This window comes from Anolis carolinensis, chromosome 2 (genome assembly GCF_035594765.1).
Source record: "Anolis carolinensis isolate JA03-04 chromosome 2, rAnoCar3.1.pri, whole genome shotgun sequence".
Taxonomy (NCBI): Eukaryota; Metazoa; Chordata; class Lepidosauria; order Squamata; family Dactyloidae; genus Anolis; species Anolis carolinensis.
The window spans coordinates 232133997-232153718 of NC_085842.1; the positions used below are offsets into that span (position 1 = coordinate 232133997).

General features: G+C 40.5%; 1 protein-coding gene across 1 annotated transcript; it reads left to right on the forward strand.

The window, feature by feature from the left end:
• Positions 1–2367: 2367 nt before the first annotated feature.
• On the forward strand, positions 2368–18239 carry LOC100562865 (uncharacterized). The gene is made up of 7 exons (XM_016991463.2): positions 2368–2874; positions 3127–3163; positions 5158–5820; positions 9632–9748; positions 10421–10919; positions 15595–15660; positions 17677–18239. Exons 1-6 carry the CDS (start codon positions 2368–2370, stop codon positions 15617–15619), a joined length of 1848 nt encoding a protein of 615 aa, XP_016846952.2. The 3' UTR covers positions 15620–15660; positions 17677–18239.
• The last annotated feature ends 1483 nt before the right edge of the window (positions 18240–19722 follow it).

A 19722-nucleotide genomic window follows, 5' to 3' on the forward strand; every position in this document is an offset into this window, starting at 1 on the left:
AAATCTTGGATTACAAAAAAGAAACCACAATGCTTTGGGTCTTTCCCCTGCTTCTCTTCTACTTGCATTTTAACCTGCTCTTGATGATGCAAAGAAAACAGCTGAGTGAAACAGTTGCATTGGAGGGAAGAGCCCTCTTGTTCAGCTTTCACTTGATTGCTTCTGTGGCTTTATTACTAGAAAGCAAACCAGCTGGTGTTTCTGTTCCTCTTCACGTGCTCCTAAATCATTTCACATCCAAGAGTGATATTGAAATACGCTATCCAGCCTTGCTGCACAGGAAGATTGGGGATGTGTTGCTTCTAAAGCGAATGCTTGCAGGCCTTAGAGTATTTACAAAAATCAGCACAGGGATTTGTGGGACATAAATACTATGTACCCAACTCAAGGAGCTCCCAGTGGCTCCTTGCTAGATCAGGGTATAGGGTGAGCCCCCACTCTTAGCCCCAGCTTCTGCTAACCTAGCAGTTCAAAAAGGCCCGGGCTGTGGCGCAGGCTGGAGAGCAAGCCAGCTGCAACCAGCTGCAATGAATCACTCTGACCAGGAGGTCATGAGTTCGAGGCCCGCTCGGAGCCTGTGTTTGTCTTGTCTTTGTTCTATGTTAAAAGGCATTGAATGTTTGCCTATATGTGTAATGTGATCTGCCCTGAGTCTCCTTCGGGGTGAGAAGGGCGGAATATAAATGCTGTAAATAAATAAATAAATAAATAAAAACATGCAAATGTGAGTAGGTCAATAGGTACCGCTCCGGCAGGAAGGTAATAGCGTTCCATGCAATCATGCTGGCCACATGACCTTCGAGGTGTCTACGGACAATGCCAGCTCTTCGGCTTGGAAATTGAGATGAGCATCACCCCGCAGAGTCGGATACAACTAGACTTAATGTCAGGGGAAAATCTTTACCTTTATTTTACCCAACTCTAACACAGGCAAATATGTTTTGTTCCCAGTAAATTTGAGCCCCAACTCTTGACACTTAAAAGACCAGCAGATCTGTCTATTTACAGACACATTCTAGGATGTGTACAATAAACTGGCCCTTTGAAGATCCTTATATCCCATCTCACCTTTATCTTAGCCACACAATCATCTACTTGTGCAAAGTTCCCTGGGGGTTGAATATAACATTCCTGAATGCATCAGATGAGTTAAGTTAAAATTTACGAAAGCTCCAGCTAAAATATATATAAAATAGAGCAACACAGTCAGGGCTGTAGCCAGAAAAAAAATTCGGGGGGGGGGGGTGTGTGTGTGTGTGTGAAAATTTCGGGGGGGGGGGTTAAACCCTAAAACCGCCCCCTCGCTACAGGCCTGAACACAGTCATCTCTCTCAAAGCCTTTTTTTTCCAACTAGTCATATTTAAAGGGGGGCTGATTATGAGATCTCGTTCAGGTATATGATATGGGGAAATGCCAGTGCAAAGAATAAGACATGTGAGATGTTTGACCCTGCCCTGTCTAAGTTAGCATAAGAATGGAAAAGGGATTGCCACAGGCAAAGCAACACCTTGAGCAGTTCTCTGTAGCCAAAGCGTCCCCAACTTATGTAGAAAGCCTTATTCAACCATAAACATGTGCACACCAATACTACTGAAAGTGCAAACTACTCTATGTGTGTGTAAACTGCAATCCAAGTATCCACTTCTCCCTGTCTGAATATGTGCCTAGAGTTATGGGGAACTTTGCTTCAGGTGGGGATGGTCTACTGATGGAACCATGAAACATCCCAGAAGAAACATCACAGACAGGACCTTCATATCAATTCATGTCACTTCATGTACATGTGAAACCAATAGATCTAATCCATACATTACATTGTCTATGAACATGAGCCAAGTAATGAACTCATGACAGTGTGAACCAACCATTTCTCCTTCATTGTGGTCTCTTCTGATTGTTCTACATAGAAACAGCTAAAGGCAGTAGAGTTTGCCTGCTCCTAGTTGCACTAAAAGTTTCAAGAGTGTTTTTCGTTTTTTAAAAGAAATTTTGAGAAATAAAGAGATAAGAATTATTGGAAAGAAATTCCGATTTGTGCTATCAGTTATAATTAGTTTACATTAATAATACTAATAAGAATAATTCAAGCTTGCAATAACAAGAAAAAACAGTTTTTCCTCCCCCATCACCCCTCTGCATTGAGCACTTTTGTTCTGATATGGAAGAGAAAGGGAAATTACAGTGTGTAGTTTCCCCATTGATCTTAAAATAATCTAAATGGAAAGGGGCAAAAGAAACCATCGTACCCTGAGTGTTTAAATACAAAGCCATGGCTGGAGGACGCAACACACACTGGGACATCTTCCAAGAAACCCCATCTTCCAGATTCTGCACTCAAGAAAAAAACACTGTCCTCCTCCTTCACCATGGTTAGCAAAGGTTGGTTTTTGTGCATTGGACTTCCTATGGTCCTCATCATTGAAGTCTCATCTCAGGACTGTGACCAACTTTGCAGCTGGCTCCAACAAGCCAACCAGGCCAACGTGGAACTTCTGAATAGCAAGATGGGATCCACGATTCCACAACAATGCATTGAAGATGTATTCAGCTTCTCTCCCAAAGAGGATCTGAGAAACCTTGATGTCTCTGAGGAGGAGAATGCCAAGGTGGCCATCCAAGAAGTCCTCCAGCAGACAGGTCACATCTTCAGACAGAACCGTACTGAAATGTTGTGGGATGAGGATTCCTTGAGAGCTTTCCATGCTGGACTGGATCAGCAAAGTGAGAACCTGAAGAGTTGCCTGAGTGCATCTCCAAGGAGTCAGAGGATCCAGCTCACCAGTCTGAGAGTGAAAAGATACTTCCGAAGCCTGAATGATTTCCTGAAAGAGAAAGAGTACAGCCGGTGTGCCTGGGAAATCGTCCAGATCCAAGTCAAGCAATGCTTTCTCTGGATTGAAAAACTCATTCAAATGATCTGAAACAAAGGTATGAAGGGAAAGATTCCCACAACCATAGAATTAATAATATAACTAAAAAACAAATATAGCAGTTATATTTTTGCTGTATTAAAATGGGCCAAATTGATAGCTCGATTTCTAGTCATTAAAAATCTTTTAAACATTTAAAATTAAGCTATTTCTAACTGAGTAGAAAGTTTGAACTTCTTTTCTTCATCCTTGCAGCTTAACCAACAATCGCTGATGCAAGAAGAGCTGATCAGTAAAATTGACCCAATTGTCCAGGAGATTTCTCCAGTGAGATCTTCGCAGAAAGCAAGAATACTTTTCTTCCCTGTTCTTCTGTTCCTAAATGCTTTTCCACAGTTGAGAGTAATTCTGCCTTGAATGTTTACAGAGAAGAAACTAAAGGAGCACAATTACCAAGAAAACATTGGCTTTTTTTTTTGGCTAATCATGGACATGTCTATATTAGGATAGGATATCTTGAAATGAATAGCAAAGTGCAAATTCACTGTAGCTATATGTCACTTTTAATGATGCTCCTCTCATGGAATTCTGATGTTGTTATTTATTTTGTGGAGTCAAATATGTGTTTGTATTACTGGATTTTTGAATATATGCTATTATTTATTGTCTTTATTTAATATTACTTATTTATATTTTTATTGACTTATTTAAATGTATTTATTTAAATAAAACTCACTTCCAAAATCCATGAATAGTTGGGATTATTTTTCACATTTTAATAAAGACAGGTTACATTCATAAATAAAGTAAGACCCAAACTAAAGCATGGCCTCTTGCCTTTGATACAAACCATTTTTTGTGTGTGTCAGGGGCGACTTAAGAAACTGTAAGTCACTTCTGGTGTAAAAGAACTGGCCGTCTGCAAAGACGGTGCCCAGGGGATGTCTGGATGTTTGATGCTTTACCATCCTTGTGGGAGGCTTCTCTCATGTCCCTGCATGGGGAGCTGGAGCTGACAGAGGGAGCTCATCTGCTATCCCGGATTCGAACTGCTGACCTATCAGTCAGCAGTCCTGCTGGCACGAGGGTTTAACCCATTGCGCCACCGGGGACTCAATAATAATAATAATAATAATAATAATAATAATAATAATAATAATAATAATTATTATTATTATTATTATTATTATTATTATTATTATTATTATTATTGGCTGTCTGCAATGACGTTGCCCAAGGGTGCCCAAATGTTTTTGATGTTTTACTATCCTTGTGAGAGGCTTCTCTCATATCCCCACTTGGAGCTGGAGCTTGGGATTAAGTCATTGGAAGTTGCTGAAACATTTTGTTACTAGGTCATATTTCTCTACTAGTAAATATTTACAGTGGGGGTGGTCAATGCTACATGAGTTGTAGATAAAAGGAAATCCAATTGAGCAACCAACATGACTTTCCAAAAGCTTTAAACTGTGTGTGTGAATGCTCCTGTCTTAATTCATGTGTGCTTTTAAAAACCTTTCCCAATGGATATATGGGTAATCAAATATCCAAACAATACAGTAAACACTGGATAGAGCATCTAGAGATGCTGTGTTGAATGACAGCTTGGTGTTTCCATAGATACAATTGTTTGTCCATAAGATTCTCCTTGCTTGATCCGGAACACTACTTTTCTGTTTGTCTGAATCACATGGACAGAGACCTGTACCCATGTAGCTGTGTGAGTGTAAGTTACGTGCAGACATTTATGTGAATATTTACATCTTAGGGGATGCCTGTTGTCATAATCCCATCGTACTCATTGGACACAGTTGTAATGTTAGTTTAGCAATTGGATATTTGTGCCCTATTCATGGGGGGCTGAGACTACACAGGTAGAACTTCTTATCAGGAACTATCAGAGCTGGTTTAACATACATCAGTCAAGTGTCAAGTCACCAAGTGAAATACATGCACGTCTGATCCAACCATTTATGCTTTATCTCTCCAGAACTGCTCAGATCAGTCCAATGGGAAAGTCAAATACTGAGATCCCTGTTTAAGTCTGAATGTAAGATGAGAAATTTTAGCAGTCCCTCATTTTTTGTCTCATAAAATCAATTAACTGTAGCTACAAGTGAAAAAGAAGTCTGGTTTTTGCTGTCTTCAGGGAATCACTCCAGATCAAACGAATATTTTGACCAGCATTATATTTATTTTATTTGAATGGAAAAAAATTGTAAAAAGTATTCACAGATCATAAAGTGGCATGCAGGGAAAACAGCTCCTGAACGTTGAAATAAAAAGGGTTGAAAAATGCAGCAGTTTCTAAAACGTCTAAGAAAACTGTTCTTCTAGACACTGTGCTACAATACAAGAAAGAAAGAAAAACCTACACTCTTTTCATCCCAAATATGACCACAAAGACTTGGCTCCTTGACATTTGCCTTATGATGTTTCTTGTCACTGAAATGTTGTCCCAAAACTGTAGTCATCTTCGTAAACATCTTCTGGATGACAACAAGGAGAACTTGGCAGTTTTGAAAAGTCAATTGGGATCGGTTTTTCCCCTACAATGCCTGAATGATGTGATCAGCTTTTCATCCCAGCCTGAAGAAGAAAACATCCAAAGTATTTTTGAACTCCAGAAAGAGAATGCCGCCGTAGCCCTCCATGAAATCCTCCAACAGATTCTTTGCCTCTACATCCAAAACCATACCAAATTGCCTTGGGATGAGAATTCCATTGGCATTTTAAAGGTTGGACTGAAGCAGGAAATCGCAAAATTGACACCGTGCTTGAGTGAAGACAAACAAGAGATCAGGGAAGACGTGAAAAAATATTTTGAACGAATCCATACTTTCCTAAAAGACGGGGAGTATAATGAGTGTGCTTGGGAAGTCGCTCAAATCGAAGTTAGTCGATTTTTCATGGTGATGGAGCAGCTCATCAGAACACTTCATACCAAAGGTAGGTGTATGTAATTCTTACATAATGCTTTTGTTAGGAATTAAACGGTCCATTTAGGGAGTTACCAGTTTGGGATCTTAGAAATTACCCCCATGGAATGCTCACAATTCAAAGCTATGTGTTAGAAGAGCATTTCCAACCTGGTTATTTCTGAATTGTACAACAATGGCATATCCTCAAACCAAAACTGTGTGTGTGAACATGGGCTTCATAGCTCAAATTTAACATAACTTGTAACTTGATTATTTTAAGAGTGAGATTAAGTCTTTTAATTTAAATTTCCTGACCTTACTTGCCCACACTTGCCAAGAGGGCATGCTGATGTTTGTATTCAGCCCAGAACCTCATCATACCATACACTTATAGTACTATGATTGCACTTTAACCACCATGGTGTTGGGGATTGTGGATGATGAATGATAGATGGAAGCTCTTACGTGTGCCCATGAGCCCAGAATGATGCACTACTCAGCTTTGCAGAACAAATAACACAGAAACTTTTACTGAAGCCAAAAGACCAACAGAACAATGATATTTACAATTGCCCTTCTGTTTGTTTACAGAAATCAGCAGTTATAGGCAGTCCTTTCTTAGTCCATAAGTCTGCCTCAGTGAAGAGCAGCAGCAAAGAAGACCTGAGAAATAGTCAGGCCTCTCTGAGTACAGAGGCATTCCAGCCAGTACTCAGTAGACACACACACACACACACACACACACACACAGAGAGAGAGAGAAACCTGTTCAAACTGGTTCTCCAGCAGCAGGATAGCAACAGTTACAAAACCAATTCCCAGGTCCTTGCAAACTCAGCCAATCGGCTTCATATATTTAATTTTCCAGTTAACACACATATAGTATCTTTGCATACCGTAACACATAGCAACCTCTTATAGAATTTTAAGATTGGCATTTTACAAAGCCAGATTTAGAGTTCTTTGCCAGAGAAATCCTCATAAATAATAATAACAACAACAACAACAACAACAACAACTTTATTTTTATACCCCGCCACCATCTCCCCAAAGGGACTCAGGGTGGCTTACAAGCAAGCCCAAGCCCAAAACATACAACAAAATTCACCAACTAAAATGCAGTTAAAAACATAATCTATATATATAAAAGAGTGATGGAACCAGGGCACCAGACAAAACAACAAAACTACAGGCCCCCCAACCTCGACATTTGACAACACAACCCATCATCCACAGCTCTAGGTTGATACAACAAAAAGAAAAGAAAAATAAAGTCCTAATTAAAGGGAGAGCAATAATTGTTTTTATCCAATTGCTGCCAGTTAGAGGGCTAAGCTCCGCACATAGACCCCCTCTATCGTCACCACCTTCACAGTACACAAACAACCAAATGCATACTAAACATAAAGACAACCATACACCACACATTCAATACCACCACTACCTCAACAATTTCTCACCAAACACCACCAGACAATGCCACAGCAACGTGTGGCCAGGCACAGCTAGTAACCTATAACTGCCTAATTAAAACAATTCAAAACAGTAGGGTATAAAAACATTGTTAAAAGTATATCAAACCAAACTCAACAACTAGTAACTAGAAATACGGTGGACATAATCATACTAGAGAGGGCTGAGCATGGACTTGTGCAAAGAGGGGACTGTAGGGCCAGGGCTGGGGGTAAAGTGCTGAGTACAACCTTATTGGTGAATTAGGGCTGGGGGTTCATGAACAGGGACTAACCGTTGTCAAATGCACACTGGAACATCCAGGTTTTCAAATCCCTGAGGAATTTGAAACTAATTTTTTTTTAAAAAAATCAGAATTCTACAGGATGCAGCCATAGTAGTGAAAGTGGGACATGGTGCTATAATGATGGAGTGTGACAGAACTGAGTTGAGAAGCAGACAATTGCATATCAGTGTTTAAAAGAGCTGATGTTTAGATCTCATTCTCACTCTTTGGCAAGGATGGGAAACCAGAACCTCCCCTTACTACTTCTGTTTTTATCAGTCCCTCTCAAAATGGCCACTGGAACTAAGGCTATGTTGTCACCATTTTGAGAAGGATATTAATAAAAGCAAAATTATTTTGGTGCATTAGGAGGGATCAGGGGACATTAATCAACAGACTTCCATACAGTTACCTATCCCCGCTCTCCCAGTACCTCTACAGTGGTTTGCCGGGATGGAAATACAGCCAGGATCATGCATGGAGTAGGTGTGTATGTGTAATCTGCTCAAGTTAGAAGACACCAATGAAGCATTTTCTACACTTTAGGGAGTTGAGAAGGGTTGTGCCAGAGAGAAGGGGGAGCAAAGAGCCCTGTTGCCTCTTTGGAGGAAGAATTAAAGCCCGCAACCCCACAAGTTTATTATCGTTTTAAAAATTATCAACAGCAAAAGATGAAATGGGAATGGAATGCAGTTCCAAGAAAATTATAGACAAAAGTGAGAGAGAAAGTTTGAAAAGTGAAGTGGAAATAAAATGTTCAGCTCCATTCCCAGTGGCACAATACTCTTGTTTAAAAGGATAAAGGTAAGGTAAAGGTTTTCCCCTGACGTTAAGTCCAGTCGTGACCGACTCTGGGGGTTGGTGCTCATCTCCATTTCTAAGCCGAAGAGCCGCGTTGTCCGTAGACACCTCCAAGGTCATGTGGCCGGCATGACTGCATGGAACAGCGTTACCTTCCCACCGGAGTGGTACCTATTGATCTACTCACATTGGCATGTTTTCGAACTGCTAGGTTGGCAGGAGCTGGGGCTAACAGCGGGTGCTCATTCCGCTCCCCGGATTTGAACCTGGGACCTTTTGGTCTGCATGTTCAGCAGCTCAGTGCTTTAACACACAGCGCCACCACCAGGGGCCCGTTTAAAAGGATAAGGGGTAATTTTTCCTTGCAGATGGAGATCTAGTGTTGGATTGGGGGATTTCTCCCAGCCATTCATTTTTGCATTCCAGTTTGGATATTCATAAATACAAATTAAACAACCAGCCACTTTTCTCTTAGGCACCAATGAGAAAATGTTGTAGTGGATTTTGCCTGAGAGAATTTTTAATAGTAGATATATGAGCTACATAGTTCCTATTAAAACAGTGGTTCTCAACCTGTGGGTCCCCAGATGTTTAGGCCTTCAACTCTCAGAAATCCTAAGCGCTGGTAAACTGGCTGGGATTTCTGGGAGTTGTAGGCCAAAACACCTGAGGATCCACAGGTTGAGAATTTATTTATTTATTATTTAGTTATCTTATTTCTACCCCGCCTCTTTCCACCCCGAAGGGGACTCAAGGCGGCTTACATCTGCCTTGAAAACATACAATGACTTAAAAAGCAATTAAAATTAATGCATATTAATTTTAAAAATTAATTTAAAATTAAAAACAATTACATTCAGTATTAGAATCACATCATCCAAAAATCATAGTCCAAGGCCATTCTGTCATCGAATTGTATTAAATTTGACGAACCTCTGTATTAAAGGATTTGAGCGCTATGCAGTGCTCTGTCTGCAAGTACATGGTAGGTAGATACAATTGCTTAATGGGAGGAGAGACTTAAGTTTTCAAAAAAAGAGGGGAAATTAAGAAAAACTCAACAAAGATATGTAAACAAATAGAGATAGCTGCCAGTTATGAGGGGACAGTTATTCCATTTCTTTAGATGATACAAATGACTGTGAATATGCTTAAAGGCACCAGATCCTGCCTGGTCTTGGAAGCTCTGCAGGGTCAGCTCAAGCTCATACATGGGGCAGGGAAACAAATACCAGGAAAGGGAAGAAATGTATAAAAGCATAGCTTCCATGGAGGCTTATGTATGGATTTCATTTTACAGAAACTGTTTTGATACCTGAAGTAAAAGAGGCTGAGGCTGAAGCTGAAGCTGAGGCCGAGACTGAAAATGAGACTGAAAAGGAGGCATCAGAAACATGTCTGCTCCCAGGGATATTGGGTGAGTAGCTCAAGCAGGAAAATAATGTGGGAACGTAATACAGGGTGTTTGAAAAAGAACTCATTCGTTATAATGTGTTTTAACTTAAAACTAGGGAGTTCTTTTTCAAACACCCTGTATTTTGTGTACATTTATGAGAGTATGTATTTGCCCCAATGAAGGGAACCACATGTCATTTTTCTCTAGTCATTGCTGAGGGTTTCGAAGAGTTCACTGTGAACACTTAGTTGGCAAAAAATTGCCCAGTGCTGCTATAGTGGTTTTAGCTATGCAGATATTATAATTGTACAGGAAACCCTAGCCATGGAATCCAGCTTCCTTTAATAGAAGGACTGCATGCAGATTTTTTTTTCGTGTCAGGAGCGACTTGAGAAAATGCAAGTCACTTCTAGTGTGAGAGAATTGGCCATCTGCAAGGACATTGCCCAGGGGATGCCCAGATGTTTTGATGTTTTACCATCCTTGTGGGAGGTTTCTCTCATGTCCCTGCATGGGGAGCTGGATCTGACAGAGGGAGCTCATCTTGCTCTCCCTGGCTTCGAACCAGCAACCTTCAGGTCAGGAACCCAACCTTCAAGTCAACAGTCCTGCCGGTCCCATTGCACCACCCAGGGGATCCTGCATGCAGATTCATAGATAGAGATGTATGTTCATAATTTGCTCTCTGTTTAGGATTTGCTCAGGGCTGTAGCAGAGTTCGTGGAAAGCTGCATGAAACCAACCAAGACAACTTGGAACTTCTGAGCACCAGAATGGGAGCAAACATTCCTCGAGAGTGCATCAACGATGTAATCAGCTTCTCATCCAGATCAAGTGAATACAATCTTCCAAACATTTATGAATACCAGCCAGGAAATGCCACAGTAGCCGCAGATGAAATCCTCCAACAGATTGTTTACACCTTGAGTCAAAACCATGAGAATTTGTCTTGGGATGACAAATCCATAGCTGTTTTCAAACTAGGATTGGGCCAGGAAATTGTGACACTGGTATCATGTTTGCACGGAGGGATGGAAAATACTAGAAATGCAGTGAGGAAATACTTCAGACAGATCAATAAACTTCTGAAAGATAAGGATTACAGTGAGTGCGCCTGGAGGATTGTCCAGATGGAGATTAGGCAGAGTTTAACGATGGTTGATGAACTCATCGCAATGTTTCCCAAACAAAGGTATGCTGCACTTTTCAAAACTATAGTTTTGAGATTTATTTATGTATTCATGCCACTTGTCTCTTGGCCTGGGACCCATGTGAGCTTTTACAAAAACTTAAAACAAAAGCCCCCTAAAATATCAATTTTTATTTATTTATTTATTTATTTATTTATTTATTTATTATTTACAGCATTTTTACCCCTGCTTTCTCACCAGAAGGGACACAAGGCGGCTTACAAAATCTGGCAAAATTTAATGCCAATAACAAGTTCAAAAAATAAAGCATAACATGTTTAAAGTGATTAAACATTATTTAATAAAACAGTATACAAAACTTAAAACAAATACTTAAATCCATTCATCCAGGTATGGTATGGTAAAGGTATAGGTATGGTAAAGGTTTTCCCCTGACATTAAGTCTAGTCGTGTCTAACTCTGGGGGGTGGTGCCAGGGCCGGTCCAACAATGAGGTGAATTAAGCGGTCGCTTTGGGCACCAAACATACGGGGGCGCAGTCAAGACAGCTTTTTCTGTTGATTTGTTGTAAAACATGATGTTTTGGTACTTAATTTGTAAAATCTTAATGTAATTTGATGTTTAATAGGCTTTTCCTTAATCCCTCTTTTATTATCCAACATTTTCGCTTATCCAATGCTTTTATTTTTCAGTGATTTTTTTTTGGGGGGGGGGGCAAAATTCTGTTCGCCTACACTTGAAAAATACCTAGGGCCGGCTCTGGGTGGTGCCCATCTCCATTTCTAAGCCAAAGAGCTGGCGTTGTCCATAGACATCTCCAAGGTCATGAGGCCGGCATGACTGCATGGAACGCTGTTACGATCCCACTGGAGCAGTACCTATTGATCTACTCACATTTGCATGTTTTTGAACTGCTAAGTTGGCAAAAGCTGGGGCTAACAGGGGGAACTCACCCTGCTCCCTGGATTTGAACCGCCAACCTTTCAGTCAGCAAGTTCAACACTCAGTGGTTTAAACCACTGTGCCACCAGGGGCTCATAATCTCATTATACAAGAGGTAACATTATAATAAAATAATCAATCATTTAAGAAGCACAAAGCTTAAACACATTTAAACATACTTCATTAAATGATCTTCCTACCAAATGAATTAAGCCAAAGAAAAAAAATGTCTTTGCTTTCCAGTAGAAAGAGAGCAGAGAGAGACTCAACCAAACTTCCCATGGGAGAGAATCCCAAAGCTGTCACTCAGGTCTCATCTACACTGCCATATAATGCAGTTTGAAGCTAGTTTGGAACTATGTGATGTTGGGCTTTAAAGGTCATAACCAGCACTTTATAGTTTTGCCCAGAAATAGACTGATAGCCAGTAAAGCCATTTCAGGGACTGAGTTATATGTTTCTTGTTACTATCCAATGTTAGCCACTTTAGTGTGAGCAGCATTTTGGATCCATTAAAGTTTCTCAATAGTTTCCAAAGATAACTCTATATAGAAAGCATTACAGTAATCCAGGCAGGATATTATCAAGGCATGTGTCAGTGTGGCCAGACTTGTCAAATTGAGGAATGCGTGCAGCTGGTGCACTAGCTTTATTTGTAAGAGTGCACACCTGGCCATTGCTGAAATCTGGGCACCCAGGGGTCCAGGATAACATCAAAACTATAAACTTGAGATTTCCAGCACAGGCTGAATCCCTATTCCTTGATCAGCCATTCAACTGACCAGGAACACCTTCACCCACTCCATTACTGACACCCAACATTGGTTTAGTGCTGAAATAGATGGAAAGGAGAGATATAGTTGAGTGTCTGCATACAAGTGGTGTGAAACCACCAAATTTCTGATGGACTCACGCAACAGTTTTCTGCTTATGTTATAGAGCATGAGTACAAAACTGAACCCTGAGAGATTCCACAGGCCAATGGCCAGAGCGCTGGACAGTCATCCCACAGCATGACCTGTTGAGCTCTCTCCTCAAAGAAGGACCAGACCCACAGCTTTTGAGAACGCCTAGGCCTCAGTCAAACATGTTTTTGAGAATGTCTAGGCCCCAGTTGACCAACATTATTATGGAGTCTTGCACTTTATCCCACTTCATCTCCATGGTCGTAGTTTTGCACTTATGCCTTGCCCTTGCCCTAGTGTTCAACCTGGCTACATTTAGCACAGCTGTTATTGGATTTATGAATGCCATTTTAAATTGAGTTTTAAATCATAGTTTTGTATGCTTATATGTTTTATTCAATTTGTGTTTTTATTTTAGATGTACTTCTTTTATGTTTGTAGGCACCTTGGTGTAAGCCACCCCGAGTCCCTTTTGGGAAACGGTGGCGGGATACAAGAATAAATTTATTATTATTATTCCACAACAACATTGTATGACAGAGCAAACAAGACAGATATGCTGGATTTCGTATCACAAAATCACAAGTCGAACACTTCCCAAGTGTCTAGGACTGTGTGATGTATTTTCGGATGATGTGCGCAGATCCCAGTAGGGTGGCCTTTTGCCGTTGGCAGATTGTAATGTCTTTTGTTTCCTAATGCCGGCTGAGATCTTTTGGCACGGCACCCAATATGCCGATCACCACCGGGACCACCTGTACTGGTTTCCGCCAGAGTCTTTGAAGTTCAATCTTGAGGTCCTGATAGCGGCTGAGTTTTTCCTGTTGTTTTTCGTCAACGTGACTGTCACCTGGGATGGCAACATCAATGATCCAAACTTCTTCTTCTTCTTCTTCTTCTTCTTCTTCTTCTTCTTCTTCTTCTTCTTCTTCTTCTTCTTCTTCTTCTTATTCTTTAAGGAGGCTCAAATTACATCTACCCTCAACCAGAAAATATTACCAATTCATATTAAGGCTGCCTCTCTGAGGGTGCATCTATACCAAAGAATGAATGCAGAGTGAAATCGCTTTAAGTGTCGTGTCTCAATGCTATGGAATCATAGAATTTATAGTTTGGTGAAGTAGCACTTTTTGGCAGAGAAGCCTCAAGACCTTGTAAAATCTGCAAGATTTCATATGGAGTGTTGTCAGACTGCATTCATTCTACAGTGTAGATGCACCTTGATTCTGGGAGGCGTGTAAATGCATTCTAAAGTTAAAATACCATGTGTACATGCCAGAGTTAGAAGTAACTAATTATTTTTGTTACATGCTATTTTTGAAGATAACAAAGGCACAGCAATGTTAATTTTTCAAGCTGTTAATTAGGGGTAATATTTAGTCATTGCTACTAAATTTTGTTCTTGTGTGTAACTGGGAGGGATCAGGCCATTTTTCTAGTTTTAACCACATTTGTGTAATAGCAACAGAAACAATAATAACAATAGGTAGCATTGTTACTCATAAACTAACAAGCAATGAGAAGATACTTTCAAATCCAACTTGCAGCAATATCTTTTCACTGGTATATATGGTGCTGTTGAGATTGAGATGTGCCTAGGGCATGAGAGGCACATAGATATATTTGTTTACATACATGTCTGTGTCTTTCTCTGTGCTCTTCATCAGGCAGGGAGATTACCTTGGAACCATGTCTTAGGCCCCATCTACACTGCCATATAATTGTATTGAATTGGATTATAGGGCAGTGTAAGGCAAAGGTGGGAGCCCCGGTGACGAAATGTGTTAAAGCATTGAGCTTCTGAACTTGCAGACCGAAAGGTCCCAGGTTCAAATCCCAGGAGCAGAGTGAGCGCCCGCTGTTGCTCCAGCTTCTGCCAACCTAGCAGTTTGAAAACATGCCAATGTGAGTAGATCAATAGGTACTGCTCCGGCGGGAAGGTAACAGCGCTCCATGCAGTCATACCAGCCATATGACCTTGGAGGTGTCTATGGACAACGCCGGCCCTTCAGCTTAGAAATGGAGATGAGCACCAACCCCCAGAGTCAGACATGACTGGACTTAACGTCAGGGGAAACCTTTACCTTTAAGGCAAAGGTAAAGCTTTCCCTTTGACATTTCCAAGTCAGAGTCCAACTCTGGGGGGTGGCGCTCATCTCAATTTCTAAGCTGAAGAGCCAGTGTTGTCCATAGACATCTCCTAGTTCATGTAGCTGGCACAACTGCACGAAGCACCATTACCTTCCCACCAAAGCAGTACCTATTGATCTACTCACATTTGCATGTTTTTGAACTGCTAGGTTGGCAAAAGCTGGGCTAACAACAGGAGCTCACCCCGTCCATGGATTTGAACCGCCGACCTTCCAGTCAGCAAGTTCTGCAGCTTAGTGGTTTAATCCATTGCACCATCCCTCTACAGTGCAGTGTAGACTCATATAATCCAGTTCAATGCAGTTCACTCTTCATTATATAAGTCTACACTGAGCACATAATGCAGTTCAAACTGTGGTTGGCTTTGGTATCCTTGCAGTCGAAATATACATTGGGACAATTGCTGGCTGGGTTTTGAGAAGTAGAAGGAGAAAGACTTCTGGAGGGTTTTGTCACCTTCAAGTCACCTGTTGACTTATGGGACCCCATGCATTTCATAGGGTTTTCTTAGGCGAGGAATACTCTAAGGTGGTTTTGTCAGTTGCTTCCTGATATATAGTCTACATATCCTATTCCTTTATGCCTTTCCATCCAAGTATTAATTAGGGCTTAACTTCTAAGATCAAATGGTGCCTTTAGGGTATTTAGACCTCTAGAAGAGCTGCCATGCAGAACAAGAAAAGATCAAAGAAGGCTAAAATGTTGAATAATCTTGCAGCTGTCGCCAGACCAAAGAGGGATGATGCTGAGACCTCAAGCCGATGTACTCTTTCAGAAACATCAGGTAAGCAAATAAAGCAGGAGGGTCAGCTGAGAATGGATTGTATTTTATGGGTGGGGCGGGATGTATGAAGGCATTGATTTGCAACTTCTGGTCACCTGGAAGTTTATGACACAATGTCTTTTTAAGTCCCATTTACACAGTATAGTTATAGCATGATAATTCCTCGTCTGTGACCATATAGAATCACCTTGGGGGCTTTATTCTGGCAAGCCATTAGAAAGGTCTGTAGGGGTGGAATGGGGAAGTGCCAAACTTTAGCAATAAGCTACCTACATGCAGATGACACCCAACTCTAGGCAAAACATTTAGTACAGTATATACCGTTTCTGCCTCTGGAAAAGTAAGTACAACTCTTTTCTTATTGACCTCACATATCTAATTGCAGACTGAAGCCAATAAACTAGAAGACTAAAGATGCATCTACAGTGTAGAATCAATGCAGCTTCACTCTGTTTGAACTGCCATGGCTCAATGTTATGGAATCCTGGGAGACGTAATGTGGTGAGGCACCAGCAGTATTTGGCAAAGAAGGCTAAAGACTTTCCAAAACTACAGCTCCCACAATATTATAACATTGAGCTATGCCACTTAAAGTAGTGTTAAACTTCATTAATTCTACAGTACAGATGCACCTTAGAACTGGGAAGTGCAGCCATGAAGATCTCGACAAGATCCTGTCATGTAAAGGATTAAATAAAGATTGAGCACCCTGTATCCAGAGTGCTAAATTCTGAAATATTCCAAAATTGTCAACATGGCAGGCTGAGATAGTGACACTTTTGTTTTCTGATGGTTCAATACATACAAACTTTATTTTATGCACAAAAATATGATAAATATTGTGTATAATATTACAGTAGAGTCTCACTTATCCAACGCTCGCTTATCCAACATTCTGGATTATCCAACGCATTTTTGTAGTCAATGTTTTCAATATATCGTGATATTTTGGTGCTAAATTCGTAAACACAGTAATTACTACATAGTATTACTGCATATTGAACTACTTTTTCTGTCAAATTTGTTGTATAACATGATGTTTTGGTGCTTAATTTGTAAAATCATAACCTAATTTGGTGTTTAATAGGTTTCTCCTTAATCTCTTCTTGTTATCCAACATATTCGCTTATCCAATGTTCTGCCGGCCCGTTTATGTTGGATAAGTGAGACTCTACTGTACCTTCATGTTATGTGGATATGATATATATGAAACGTCAGTGTTAAACACCGTGATCCGAGTATCAATATAAAATCAAACTCAACTTGTGTTGTCAAAGGCTTTCATGACCAAAATCACTGGATTGCTGTGAGTTTTCTAGACTTCATGGCCATGTTCCAGAAGCATTCTCTCCTGATGTTTCACCCACATCTATGGCAGGCATCCTCAGAGATTGTGAGGTCTGTTTGAAACTAGGCAAGTGGGGTTTATATATCTATGGAATGTCCAGGGTGGGAGAAAGAAGTCAAGTTTGTTGGAGGCAGAAGTGAATGTTGCAATTGGCCACCCTGATTAGCATTGAATAGCCTTGCAGCTTCAAAGCCTGGCTGCTTCCTGCCTGGGGAAAATCCTTTGTTAGGATGTGTTAGGTCAACTGTTTCTCAGTTGACAACAATCTGATTTATTCCCTTCCGTTCCTGAACACAGTTACAAGATCCTTTCAATAAAATGTAATTTCAACTATTTAATTTTCTGAGGTATCTACGGTGTATCAAAAGCCATAAAGGCTTTTGACACTCCATAGATACCTCAGAAATTTTTATAAAAGAAAGTCACCAAATTGAAGTGGTGGAGGTGCCTTCTTTGGAGGTTTTTAAGCAAAGGCTGGATGTCTATATGTCAGCCTTTGTGTCTCTGAATGAGATTTTTCTGCTTCGTGGCAGGGAGTTGGATTGGATGTCCCACGACGTCTCTTCCAACTCTGATTCTAAAATGTTTCATATCTGAAATCCTGAGTTTAAGAAGAGAGAGAGAGCTTTCACTAAATGCAGACATCTCACCCTTTTTTTTCTTTCTAGATTTACTTGGAGTCATTGACACAACGATACAAGCAAAACAGCTGGATGAAATTGCAACATGAAGAAAGCCACCAAATCTTTCATCTTTCATTTGGGTTTTCCCTCTGACACATGGCTAGAAATCAAAACTGCTGCCTTCCGCTTCATCTGTTGTGAAATTGTTTCACTGAGTTTTAAAATAGCATAACGCAATTTTGAACTGCAAAGGCCTACCTTGAAGATTCACATGGGAAATAAATGGGGAGGGGAGATGAAAATAGAAATGTGCAGAAGGAAACCAGAAAAAGATTCAAGGCAGAAGATTCTGTTCAAGATTTCGTCTCCCTTCTGTTAACCTGATCATATTTAACTGGAGGAATGTTGCTTGCCTTTGAGGACAGAACTAACTTTGTTAGCAAGTTCTGTCTGTAACCCTTTAAGCCTGGTATGGAAATATTTGCATTTTAGAAGCTCTATCTGATCATATTGCTGGTCAGCTCACATGCATGAAGTCATGAATTTATTCTATACATATTTATTCTATATTTTCGTGGAATACAAAGTAATGTTTCTTTCTATTAAAACTTATTATTCCAAAAAAACAAGAGTTGTTTGTTTAGCTACGTTAACAGGAGTCTGACAATATGAGGCTATAATCTGGACACTTTGAACCTGAACAAAACGGGAATATTTTTAACTAATAGAGTTGTGTTTCATTGTAGAATCTAAACAGAATCAGACCTATAACAGAGGCATTGTATCGTATATTTATTTATTTATTTACTGTATTTTTATTTCACCCTTCTTACCCCAAAGGGAACTCAGGGCGGATCACAATGCACATATATATGGCAAACATTCAGTGCCATTAGGCATACAACATATAGACAGACACAGAGGTAATGTAACATTTTCCAGCTTTCAGCCTCCTGAGGGTATGCTTGATTCTGGTCACAGGTGGAGCTGCCGCTTCATGATCCACTTGTGACACTGAGTTCTTGATGGAGTACTTCATCATTCCTTTCCGCATGCTGCTGGAAGTTTTTATGGTGTCGTAAATTAGTTAAATTAGCCTCCCCGCATAAAGTGGTACCTAAATTTTCTACTCGACAGATGCAACTGTCTTTCAAGCTGCATAGGTCAACAGCAAGCTAGGCTATTAATAGCCAGGAGCTTAATCCGACCCGGGCTTTGATCTTGTGACCTCTCGGTCAGTAGTGATTTATTGCAGCTGGCTACTAACCAGCTACGTCGCAGCCCGGCTCATCTGAGCATGAAGGAATGGCTCTCTGAAAAAGCCACTCAACACTCTTTGTGACTTGAAAGAAATTGGATTTTTTTTTTCATCGTGTCAGAAGCAAATTGAAGCAAGTCAGTTCTGGTGTGAGAGAATTGGCCATCTTCAAAGACGTTGCCCATAGGATGCCCGGATGTGTTAGCATCCTGCGGGGGACTTCTCTCATGTTCCCGCAGGAGAAGCTTGAGCTGACAGATGGGAGCTCACCCCAACTTGTGGATTCAAACCACCAACCTTCAAGTCAGCAGTTCATATGGCACAAGTGTTTAACTCATTACGCCACCACGGCTCCAGAAAATAAATAAAATACATATAAAATTGTATGTGTGTGTGTGGGGGGGGGGTTATAAATTTGATCTCTTTGGTCATAATCCAATAACCTGTACAAAACAAATACAAAAAGGCTGTGGGGAAGAGAAGGTTACTTCACACCCATGCCCTTTACTCATCATTCCTACCTTGGATTCAGCTGACGTTAAAGCTGATTCAGCATCCATGGATTCATGTCTTGAAAATATTGAAAAAATCAAAAAGAAAACCTTGATTTTATCATTTGATATAAGGGACCTCATTTTATGATGTCATTGTTTACAATGAGACTTAAGCATCCACATTGTGGGACCTGGAACCAAGCCCCAGTGGATAGAAAGAGTCTACTCTTAACAGCAGGCTTTCCATCCGGATAAAGATTATGAATCCTCCTTCTTCCTTCCCGATGTGATTGCCTGCCCACCCAAATGAATGGTTGACTTGGACGGGGACAGGAGAAG